We start from the raw sequence: 12107 nt of genomic DNA on the forward strand, positions 1-12107 counted from the left end.
AAGCAAGGCAAGGTTCTGGGGCAGGCCTGCCCTGCCTTCTGGGCCTGCCACTAACCTGTACCAGTAGTATCCGCAAGCAGCGACTCCACCCCCCCTCAATGCAGGGATCTGTCAAAACCTCAGGACGAGGAAGGAGCCTTGGGAGCGTCCAATCCATGACGATCCATCAGCCGGGGCCAATCCTAGCCCGCACTTGAAATAGATGTGCATGGAGTGGATCCTTGCTACTAAGACACGGGCCACAGCTCTGCCCATCCAACGGGCTTGTTCCCTGTGGACCGTGGTTCCCATCCTGGGATCCACGCCCCTCTTTCCCAGGCCACTACCAAGTACTACTCCAGACGAGGGCCATGGCGTGCCTGCTATGTTGCTCTCTGCCCTCTGCTTGGCTTTGCTTTGCTTCGGTTGGGCGACGTAGTTTTAGGTACCCAGGTACATCCGACATGCAAGTCCCTTCAGCCACCCACACCCCTGCTCCAGTTGGGTTCTTTCCCATCTTGTGGGGCCTACCATTCGTGTGCCAAGCGGGCGTGTGGGCAAGCAGCGGCGAGTGGGAAACTAGCTGCTTGCTGTATTGAATATCATCAAAGGCCTTCCTCCCCTCCATCTCAGCCTTCGTATCTCCAACTTCAACATAACGACCCGTCCTTCTCTACGTTCCTTCCTACACGACTCCTCTCCTCCTCCCTTCTTTTCCCTCTTATTCCTCCATCGCCAGGTCAAAGGCATTCTTTATCGTGCTCTCTCTGCTCCTCTACTCTCCAACAACCAGAACAACAAACCCGCTACGACCTTTTAGACCACTCGACATCCTGCCTCCTCTTTGACGATAATAGGGCAGCCTCTTCCGCTTTGCGACAACCTCACGACTCGTTGACTCGACGTCCCTTTTTGTTCGCAATACATAATACGAGGGACCTGGTGATCTCCAGAAGTCCTAAAACGTTCCAACTGGAAGCCTAATACCACCCGGAGTCTTCTTTTTCTCTCTGTTCTTCTCTCTTTTTCTCTTTTTTTTGGTCAGACGTCCCATCGCTCAGCCGGACTGTTTGAGGAATAAAGGAAATCCAGGAGCTCCTATATTCTCCTTTTCTTCTTCTCTCTAGCCCGCTGGACTCTCTTTGTCTACTCCGTTGGTCGGCTTGGTCTTTGGCTCCCGCTAAAGTACCACTTGTTCCTGCGATCCTATTTGCAAACCGTCTCCCATAGGATACAGGTCCAGGAATCTCTTTGGTCCAACCACGAAAACACAGATATATCCAATAATATGCAGTTCCCATATGGATACCCGACACCCCCAGCCTCTCCGTCGCCCTTCGAGCTTCCAAAGTGCGCCATACAGTCTCAAGTGCAGCAGCAGCCGCGGTATGTCCCAACGGCTCCTGAGGCTAGGTTAGGAAGGTTCCTTGCCGGAACCCTCCAGCTACAAGGAATCCTTGGAACCGGCGCATACGGCGTGGTATACTCGGCCGTCGATGTCAAGACCCAGGTCAGGTATGCCGTCAAGACCCTTAGCAAGTTCAACGCCGACGGTACACCCCTAGACAGGAGGCAGGTTGCTTTCCAGCAGCGCGAGATCCGCCTGCACTGGCTCGCATCCGCGCACCCCAATGTTGTTTCGATGTTGAAGATCATCGACGACCCGGAATGCATCTACGTTATCCTGGAGTACTGCCCCGAAGGTGATCTCTTTTATAACATTACCGAGCGTGGACAGTATGTTGGCAAGGACGCCTTGGCCAAGCAGGTTTTCCTTCAGATTCTGGAAGCCGTGGAGTACTGCCATTCCCAGGGTATCTACCACCGTGATCTGAAGCCCGAGAACATCCTGGTGTCCAACAATGGAGAAACCGTCAAGCTGGCGGATTTTGGCCTTGCTACCTCTTCGGATCGATCTGAGGACTATGGATGCGGATCGACTTTTTACATGTCTCCTGGTAAGTTTTGAAGCGGCTCCACCACCCAGCGGTTTTCCGGCTATGGCAACCCAATCCGTGGATTTTTCATAGAAACCGTCACCCAAACCCTTTCCTTCAATATCAACTAACCTCTTTGTCTCTCTTCTCTTTTTCAGAGTGTCTAGACCACACCACCAGGAGGCCATACTACTTTTGCGCACCAAACGATGTTTGGAGCCTGGGCGTCATTCTGGTTAACCTTACTTGTGGACGTAACCCCTGGAAGCAGGCCTCATTCGAGGACTCTACCTACCGGGCATACACCCGGAGCAAGGATTTCCTCAAGACCATCCTTCCTGTCTCGGATGAGCTGAATGATATCCTGGCCGCCATTTTCACCCGGAACCCTGATGAGAGGATCACTCTCTCGGAGCTCAAGGCCAAGATTGCTGCCTGCCCCAGGTTTACTGAGCAACAACAGATGACCCCGCCGGCATCGCCTGAGTACATCTCTTACGTTGAGGAGGATGCCATCGTGGATGACGATGAGGACTACGAGTACGACGACGCCCCACTTTCGCCTGCGTCGTCTGATGTCTCCGACGACGAGTCCATGAGCGTGTCCAGCCTCGAGGATCTTGAGGATGATTCGGAGGACGAGGATGACTATTGCCCGGGTCCACGCGATGCTGTGACGCCGCCCCCTCACCCAGAGTCAGGCGCCGTCATCTTTGACCCGGAATCGGCCGTCCATGGCCACGCTGGAATGCCATCCGAATACGTTCCCCATTTCCAGGGACATTCTACAGTACCTTCGATGCCCATTCAGGTTCCATCGCAGCCAGTACAGATGAATATGCCCTATGGTCACCACATGCCCAAGGCTCCAGTTCCTGTTAACCCATACCACATGCACCACATTCCTCACCTCTTGGATGCCATGTACAAGTACCAGGTGCAGCATCCTGCTCCTATGCCTGTCATGCATCATCCTCATCCGGTACACTTCCATCAGCACCACCAGGTACCCATGTTTGCCTGTTACTAAAATCCTTTGGCCACGCTGCTTGGATTTCCGGACATTTTTATACGACAACGCTGCATTTTCCTGGGCCTCCATTTAAGTTGCCAGCGTGTATCATGACAACAAAAGCCATCACGACAAAAGCCGGACTCTTGATTTGTGTTTCGTCCACCAAAAACATTCACCAAAACATATAACTGTATTTAATCCCGGGCCCTAACGACACTTTGGCCGCTTGTTTTGCTGCATTCTTTGCCTATCATTTTACATATTTCCTTTGTTATCTTCAAAGTCCAAGCCGGGCAGATCGTGCAAGGACAAACATCACCTTGGATCGGGACATTTCCTTTTTTTCTGTTTTTTTAACGATGGCGCAACAAATGTTTTAGGTCGTGGGTATGACCGAGATAGTATGGAGTTTGGGGGTTTCATTTTGTCCAAGACACGGCGGGTTTGATCTTTTTTTGGCTACTGTTTTTTCTTCTTTGGGGCGGCAATCTCTTTTCTGTTCACAAGACCACTAGAACGGAAGGAGTTTTCTATTTTTTTCTTTTTTCACGATACCGGGAGCTCACAGGAGTTCGATTTGAGCTTCTGCGAGAGAGTCGTTTGGATGATACCATTTCCTACTTTTCATTCACATCACTGTGTTTTGTACGTTTTACTTTTTTTTGGTCGGAAGCGCGTCTTTTGCTGTTACGAGAGATCAAAATCTGTCTTGGGAAATGTTTGGAGGCCATTTGAAAAATATTGTTTTGCTGCCTAGACAATGACAGGAGGGAAGTCCAAGGGCTTCAGAACCCCTGACATAAAAGCAACCACTGCTGGGCAAGAACCCACGGTGTTGCAAAAAAAAATACAAGATGATGAACGACCCTCGTCAGCTGGCGAGTGGTTAAACCCAACAAACATTTCCATGGTTCCCGTTAATGAATAATGTGACATAGTTACTGTAAGGGTAGTACTAGTTCTACATATGATAGAAATCTGTGATATTTACAATTGTGATATTGTGATAGTGCACGTGAGCTCCAGTTGATGCGCACTTGGCTAGTTGGAACGCTGGCCCAAGTACGCTCAGCACTAAAGGTAGTTAGGTACGTAGGTACTTGATTCCTTTGACTCGCTCCCTTGGCTGTCAATAATAGTAGTTGTGAGTCCATAAAGATAGAGAGGTAACGAATGACGGTGGAGCTTTGTTGGCAGAGAAAAAGGTATACTACCGTAGGATTGGTCGCAAGGAAAAAGGTGTGATTGATATCGCCGTGACGCAGGATAAATTACGCCCGTACTACAGTAGCGTCTTACATGGTCTGGGATGCTTGCTAGCTTCCCCCCATTTCACCTGCACGCTTACGCGGTTCGTCTGCCATTTTATCCGTTTTAGTCTACTTGTTCACGACAAGGTGCTGATCGATGATCGTTGGAATCGACTGGGATGGGGGAGAAGGGTGGTGGGGGGGAGAGCAGGAGGAGGGAGAGGAGGAATAAGCAAGGGGCAAAGGCGCTGCGCCCGACGGCCGGGACTTTTCTTGAACGCCCTATGTTTGGTACAAAACTTAGTCAAACTAATTCCCGTTCCCAACCTGTGGTTCTCCTTTTTTCCCCCTCCCTCCATGATAATCCTGGGATGTTCCCGTTCCAAGGTGAAGGCCAGGCGGGCGCCCAGGTTCGTTTTGCAGATCAAAGCCACTTCCGGATATGTGGCAGGTGCAGCAAGTTTAGCAGCAAGCCAAGAAACAAGAAGAAAGAAAGGAACCTGAGAGGCTTGCACAGCCTAGACCTGATCTACTCGCTCTTTTACCCAACTTGGAAGTAAAAAAAAGAAGGCGTGGAGTAGACTTGGGCTTTGTGGGGGAGTTTCTGGTGTTGGAATGGTAATGGGACAGGCTTGGGAAGTTGTTGCCCCAGGGGGGAGGTACGCGAGGATAGGTACCCGTGAAGCCGTACCGGCCTCTCCAGATAATTATCCCGGGTCTTCTATTGGTGATTTACTATGTACGTGGGGGGAGGCAATGACCCATCGCCATGATGACGGAAGGATCAGCCCCCAGTTGGGCCCAGTACCGGTAAGTCAATTAAATTGATGCTACTACTCTTCTTCATCAAGAGGGATGATGGCTGTACAGTAGGCTCGACTTGGCCTTTTCTTTTGCCTTTTAAAGTGTCAACAGCGATCAGAGGATCAAAAACATGGTACCTCAAACGCTCGCGGTGTAATACCGGCAAAACGGCCGCATTTTTGTCAAGTAACAAGATTCGTCAAACTGGGCTGTTGCTACATAACAAAAGAGGAAATGGGTGTGGACATGTCGCATCGAGGACCCCAAGGTTTCTTTTTTGTCTTTTTTGTCTTTTTTGGCAAGGCCAGGGGTTGTTGATCAAAGGGACATTTGGGGAAACAAAAAGAAACAACAACCCCAAGGCAGCTCAACTCCAACAAAGCGAATAAACGAAAAAAGTTGGGATGAGCGAGTCAGGATGAGGAGAAAAGAATAGTGGAGACGTAGGTTAAAGTGCATCTTCTCCTTCCTTCCCACCCATGCATGCATGCAAGCTGGATGCTGTCTGCAATGTGATGATGTCCATCGCCGAGAGAGGTTGCTGCTGATTGCCAGACGAGGTCGTTATCGTTCTAATTGGGCGCTGCGGCCAACCTTTTTTTTTTTTTTTCTGTCTCTACACCCATGCCAGATTCGAAAAGCACAGGGCAACCACGGCAACTCCTTACCGAGAAAAAAAAACATACAGTAGGCACGTCTTGTCCACTGACAGGTCCATCACGAAACTGTGCCACAGCCATGAGATTTTCTGATGCTACAATGCTGTGCAGCTTGCCGCAGTCTGGGCTGTGTTTGGTTCCCTTTTTTTGCTCCGTACCTTGATGTTTCCCTTGATTACTCAGTTCATTTGTCTTGTTGCTTTTTTTGTTCTCTCACTCACAACGCCAGCTAGGTACTTGGTAAGCATACCTACTACGGTGGTACTACTACCCTACCTTGCCTACCTTGCCTACTACTATGGGGGCAAAGATGCCAACGAAAGGAAAGACGCCTCCCGCCGCAAAGCTGCATTTTTTTTATTCAAGAGCATGCAGGACCAGCAGGAACCTGGGCTTGGCGATTGTGCCCAACAAGTGCGAGGTTCCTTTCTTTTTTCTTGTTCTTGACGGCGGCATGTCAGCATTAGGTCCGTTGGCGCTAGGCGCTGATAGGTAAAGAGTGATTTCTGCATGGCGCATGCACGTTGTGGCAGCACGCTTTTCCTTGGCATCTTTCTGGCTCGCTGGCTGCGCTACCATACAGTAAGTAGATTGATTGACTTGACTGGTCAGGTCAGGTCAGATTTGTTCTGGTTCTCTCTCTGGGTCTTTCCCTCTCCTCCTCCCTTCCAGGTCTGCACTCTGTCTGGTTCTCGTCGCCCAATCAGCGATTTTCCTAGGTTCCCATGGGAACAACCTTTCCCATCCTCCTTTTTAGATTTCCAAGATCAAGGATTCGTCCATATTAAAAAATCCTTTATCCATTCACCGTTGCCCGATTTCCTGCATGACCTATCGCCATACTACTGGTTACAGAGCTGGTTATATTGGGACAAGAACGCCTGCGAGGTTGTCCGCTGAAAGGGCAAAAACTATAATTTCATCACCCCATTCTCCCATTTGTTCCCACACACACCCAAACCTGCAGTATGTACGTCGTATGTATGTATATTCCCTTGACTCTTCCTGTTCTCTTACGTGGGAAATCTGTACCTGCCAGATTCTCACCACACATACCACATACCCTAGCTTTGCCTTCATCCGTCAGGAATGAAAGCCTGCATGGTTAGCGTACTGGCCGTGCATCCATCACTTCCAACCTTTGTTCACATCGTGGCCCTGGCTTCTTTTTCCTCTGAACACCCCTGGTTGCACCTGTTCTTTGCATTGACCCTTTTTGTTCCCTGCAGCCAGCCATACGTGGGTATACTTTTTTGTTTTTTTTTTTTAAAAAAAAAAAAATCATGCTGGTATTATTTATCGTATTGCTTACAAAGACAAAAAAAAGGTAGCGTGGGCAGGTTGACTAGCATTCGATGAATATTCCCTTAGTCGGGTCCTCCGAGGTAGCATAACGGAATATATTCCGTAGCAAGTGCTCCCCCTTGCTGGACTGCTCTCGCATAGTACCAGCATATACGCTTCCGATTGGTGTATAGTGTAGTGTATCTATGGGCGCAGGTATGCTCTACGAAGTACATACTCCGTTCCACAAAAATACTGAGGCTGGGCCTGTGTCGTTGCTTTCTGCAGCTGGGGCGGTGAAGGGTCGGTCACCATGCCGACATGCGTCTTGAGGACTGTATTTCTGTACCACAGTATGCAGTGCTTTCGTACCGTAGTAGAGGACGACATCCATGGCATCCCAGATCGGTTCGTCCTTGTACGTGGTAAGTAGTATAGTCCCCCTGGGGCTGGTCTAAGCTTTAGCTTTCCGGCGCATCACCAAACTTACCACTCTGGGTGGGGGGGGGGGGGGCGTCACCACGAAGCCTGTCTCTGTTTCAGAGTCTTTGGTCCTTTTGGAGGATGCTTCTTCGCCGCTGCCAGAGAAGACAAAACAGCACTGCCTACTTGCGCATGGGGAACTCTAACAAGAAAGAGAAATGGCACCAGTGTCGGCCGACGCGGGCAAATCCCTGCGGCTATTGTGGTTTCGCGTGATTCCCCAGAGCTTGGACGAGTGGAAACTCTTGATGATTTAGGAAGGTTTTTTTTTTAAAAAAAAAAAAATTTATTTGTTTCTTTTTCGTTTCTTTTTCTTCTCTTTTTTTATTTTAGTTTGCGGACTCGGCCCGCCGCTCTGTCGAAATTGCAGCCGTCTCATCTCAGAATTCACGATTCCGAGACGCTCAGACGCTGACAGAAGTCTGTCTCTTCTGAATGCCCTTGTGTCTGATCTGTCCGAGAGTCACCCAGAGAGAGATAGAGAGAGAGACGTCAGCCGGCGCGAGTAAGTCAGACACATAGAGATGCAGGGCATGCTGCCCTTGCTTCTTTTGGGGTAGTCGGCACATCTTTGTCGCCGCAAACCCCTTGTCACAACTCATCCGCATCACAGCCCGATATGTGGACAAATGCTGCGAGACCACACAGAAAGAAAGAAAACGGGCGAGCGGGGGAAGAAATGTCAAAGGTACCATGAAGCGGTGAGTCCCAGTCCACCCTCCAAATGCCGGCATGTACCGGAAGTGGGGATGCGACCCGGCTGTGTTTGTTCGCCCCCACACGGGCAATACGGGAGGGTTCCGGACGGGGTCACGATCACCTCAAATCAGATCAAAGAAGGACGACGACGCCGACGAACCCTTTTCTCGCCCATCGCTTGAACTCGCGGCCCCACAACCCAGCCATCCAGCTGGATACCACATGAGGTGTCTGTTATCCCACCAGCTGATGTGTTTTGCCACACCGCTGTGCGGTATAAAAATTAAATTAAAAAAAAAAGTGGTCTCGAATACATGTACGTGTACGCAATATATTGGCATCTATCTATCTTGCTGTTTGCCATCACAATGTCCCCCCGGTCCCAGACCAGTAATTCGGGTTGACGCCGAGCTACTCCGTAGACCCATTCCACTTTGACTTTTTAATTTCTTTTTTCTTCTTTTTCTTTTTCTTGTTGCAAAATCATCCAAAGTGCGGGGGGCGTCGCTTTCAAATCTTGCATGCCCTGGACGCTCTGATCAATCTTTCTTGGGGGCTTCGTTGTTCACCGTAGCTATGTACTACTACTATACTTGCTCACGGAACTTACCAGACTGTTTGGCGTGGGGCGAGCGGGCATTATGCTGGCAAGTCTGTGATCGGCAATTCGCTGCAGGGGCTTTCCTGACAGCTTTTGTCTTTTGAGCGAGGACAGATACGATGCATGCATGGTAAGAAGAGGCAGCGATAAAAAAGAAAAGAAGAAAAAGGAAGAATAAAAGGCACGACCTAAAATCTTGACACATGCACAAGCCAAAAAAAAAAAAAGTGAAGCCTACGGAGTAATGCAAGGGAATGGGGACTTCGGCCTGGCGCCTGTCACTTGTCGGCAGCTAAATTAGCAGCATGCATCACGGTCGAGGCTGGGCCAGCACTGGCTGTCCGTTGCATGGCATATTTTACATACAGTATGAACGTGAAAGGCCAAAATTAAGGATGGCTGTAGTGTCGCCGCAATCGGCCCAATAGCGATTAAACCGAAGCCATATTCAAGCCTCGCTATCGTGTTTCCAGTTGATCAATCAAGCTGTTGCTCAGGTGCATCCACGGCGTACAGTAGCATGCATGTTGCTCCCTGTTGGTGATTTTTGATGTGCTGTTCTGGTCTACGGTGGTTCTACGGAGTGGCAGATTTCTGTAATATATGACCCATAATATAAACCCTTGTGTGTAAGTGAGCCATTTTCGGAACAAATGCCAAGAGAAAAAAGAGGACGCGGCTCTCGTTGTTGTCTAGCAAGAAACAAAGAACAGAAACCGCCCTAAAGATAGTACAAGAAAAGAAACAAGAGCAAGACAGTCTCCCCATCCCCCATCGTGGTCAGCTAGCTCGCTTGCGCTGATCCTGTTCGAGAAGTCCGGCCGGCATAAGCGGAGATCAGGGAAAAGCCGATGTTTCTGCTTTGTAACGAACGAGTGGTTTTCTCTCTTTCTCTATATTCTTTCCACTTTCTTCTCATCTTTTTGTACAGGATGTTTTTCCCCCCATGTTCCCTGGCCTAAGTTTGTTTGTCCAGGGTATATCCGCATGCACTTTACCACCGTACTTTCGGCCAAGGATATCCCCCGATCGTCCGAGAACAGACTTTGCTGCAAGAGAACCAACGAACCCAACATGGGAAAAGAATATGCGTGATGCCCCCCATGTTTTAAACGAAGACGACTTGCCGTGGTGTGCACGGGACGTTTTCCATAGCAGCCCGAAAAAAAGACAAGAGTACAAAACAACAAACGAACTGACAAGTGAACAGAGTTTTGTTTTATTCCTGCCCTTTCCCAGCGGCGTGGGCAAACGTGCTTGGTAAGACACACACGCCCCCTCCATCCCTCCCCGGGCTCTCTCCACAAGGAAAACCCGGCCTTTCGGAGAAAATAAAAAGAGGACTTTACCAGCCGCCAAACGTCAAAGAAATAAATTAAAAAATAGGTCCCAGAATCAGCCTAGACCGCGCTTCAGGACCATCCCAACAAATCACAAGGAGGGACGGAGATGCGGCGACATGTCGCAGATATCGGGGCTTGCGAGGCTAATTTCTTCTTTTCTTTTTTTCCCTCTTTCTTCCTTGCCATTTTCTTGCGGTCAAAACCTTATCTCGGTTTCTCTGTCGCCTCTGTCGCTCCTGATCTCCTGATCTCTGTCTCTTCCTGGTCTCTCCGAGCCTAATGTTTCCTAGACCTCGCCCTTGAAAGCAAAACAAACGCCCGCCAAGACACCCATGGAAGCGCTAGAAACTCAAAAAAAGAATGATCGTGGGGTAGGGTTAGTACTCTTTTTTTTGCCTTCTTGTCTCTTTGGTTGTGCCTAAACGGTACCTACTGCTGACTATTTTGTACTACTTTGCTCAGCTTTGCAAGTCTAGTAGTGGGTTTACTACCGCAGCAAGCAAGTGCCATGCACATGTGGGTTTAATGGGCTCTTGTGCTAGCGGACTTTGCCGTAAAACAAAAAAAAAGGAAACAAACCAACAGGCACCTTTTTTTTTAATCAAGCTAAAAAGACCCCAACGGGCAAAACGAGGCTTGCAGACAAGCGGCTGTCTCTAGCCTGGCCTGCGATTCTTAGTAATTTATCCAAACAGAGTTTCGGGTCGCGTACGCATGGCGTCTGCCGCGTCAACTAGACAGAGTAGCCCGTAGTCGGTGGTCATGTTTGTCGCCAAGTTATCCGCGTGCTGGGGGAGGCTTGGCGGGGAGGCCCAAACCTGGCGTTTAGCTCTCGGCATAATCTTTATCTTTGCAAATACCGGTATGTCTCGTGTTGAATGCACGTGTGTGTTTTTATCGCCCCCTTGACTTGGCGAGACGAGTGTCCAATATACTTTCTGATAGGGAAAGGAATACTCCTTGTCTTCCCGGCAACCTGTCACGGGAAACAACATACTTTTGTTCCATCATATGCTTATCAATAGCAAGCCTTATCATCTCTTGTACGTGGTAACTTTACAGCAATCCAACTCTTGTCAGATATGCTAGTAACCTTCTCCCAGAAGTAAAGGTCTGACCACAAACATAATACAAAGTATATGCCCGACATTACCACGTACAACTAAACAAGGTCAGGGTATGAGCACTCCCGCTTGCATGTAAAACTCAACCTTCGTTTATCGACTGTTTACCTACAAGTCGGCTCCCCGCGCATAGGGTTTCCCTGTCAAATGCAACCGCTAGCATGGATAGTGTGCAGCGAGTAAAGGGCTTTTACTTTGTAGTTTTCTTTTCTGGAATTTTTCTCATTGTTATTAGTCTTTTTGCCCTCACGCAAGGCTAGAGAGGGCTTGGTAAGCAAAGCAAACTCCCAGAAAAAAAAACCAAAACAAAAACTCTATCGTCACGACCAGGCACGGTTGCCCGGGCGCTCAAGGGGAGAGGGGGCAAGGGCCAACGGCAGTTCGGGGCTGACAAGCCTCCGTTTGACGCGACCGCGGAGCCGGTCCCCCTCCGAACTGACTTGTTGGCGCCGCTTTGCAAGAGTCGTGTTGAGTTCTGGGGAGGGCTCGGGGGCTTGGGAAAAAAAGGGGTGTGTGTGTGTAATTGCGCACCAAGGCAGAATAGCGTCACCGATTGTGGGTACAAAGTCCCAATGTACAAGTGACATTTCGAGGGTGGAGGCTGGAGAGAAAGGGGGGGTGTGAGCGACTTTGTATACAGGCTTAGTGTTTTTTTTTCTCTGGACGCCGCGGCGTTTCCTCTGTGGCGGTGTTCTGTCGTAGATGGTCAGATCGTATGTTTGTTTGTGTTTCCTTAGTGCTCTTTTCCGCGGCAAAACCGGCAACAAGCAGGAAAAACAAGCGCCGATATTACTGTACTACTGCTAGAGAAGAGAGGGAAAAAAACAAAACTATTGTGCCTGAGTGGGTTTTTGCGTAGAAAAAAAAAGTTCCAAAAGTGACAGTAAACCTTCTTTGCTCGTGGCACATTTCCGCCAAAACCAAAAGCA

The 12107-nt window shown here is 49.3% G+C and overlaps 3 protein-coding genes across 3 annotated transcripts; 2 read left to right on the forward strand and 1 right to left on the reverse strand.

Moving 5' to 3' along the window:
* The first annotated feature begins 563 nt into the window (after positions 1-563).
* On the forward strand, positions 564-3943 carry MGG_05074 (RAN protein kinase). Its single transcript, XM_003712544.1, has 2 exons — positions 564-1937; positions 2075-3943. Exons 1-2 carry the CDS (start codon positions 1268-1270, stop codon positions 2944-2946), a joined length of 1542 nt encoding a protein of 513 aa, XP_003712592.1. The 5' UTR covers positions 564-1267; the 3' UTR covers positions 2947-3943.
* A 3298-nt stretch (positions 3944-7241) lies between these two features.
* Positions 7242-8496, forward strand: MGG_16858 (uncharacterized protein; the record flags this gene model as incomplete). Its single annotated transcript, XM_003712545.1, has 2 exons — positions 7242-7353; positions 7745-8496. 2 exons carry the CDS (start codon positions 7242-7244, stop codon positions 7918-7920), a joined length of 288 nt encoding a protein of 95 aa, XP_003712593.1. The 3' UTR covers positions 7921-8496.
* A 2954-nt stretch (positions 8497-11450) lies between these two features.
* MGG_16859 (uncharacterized protein) lies at positions 11451-11765 on the reverse strand (the record flags this gene model as incomplete). The annotated part of the gene is made up of 1 exon (XM_003712546.1): positions 11451-11765. The coding sequence occupies one exon, from the start codon at positions 11763-11765 to the stop codon at positions 11499-11501; it is 267 nt and encodes an 88-aa protein (XP_003712594.1). The 3' UTR covers positions 11451-11498.
* Between the last annotated feature and the right edge of the window lie 342 nt (positions 11766-12107).

The sequence above is a fragment of the Pyricularia oryzae genome, chromosome 3 (genome assembly GCF_000002495.2).
Source record: "Pyricularia oryzae 70-15 chromosome 3, whole genome shotgun sequence".
Classification (NCBI taxonomy): Eukaryota; Fungi; Ascomycota; class Sordariomycetes; order Magnaporthales; family Pyriculariaceae; genus Pyricularia; species Pyricularia oryzae.

Bases quoted from the DNA above. Each gene is read 5' to 3' on its own strand.
- MGG_05074 (XM_003712544.1), top strand. From the start codon at position 1,268: ATGCAGTTCCCATATGGATACCCGACACCCCCAGCCTCTCCGTCGCCC. The intron at 1,938-2,074 runs GTAAGTTTTGAA...TCTCTTTTTCAG, and splicing joins GACTTTTTACATGTCTCCTG to AGTGTCTAGACCACACCACC.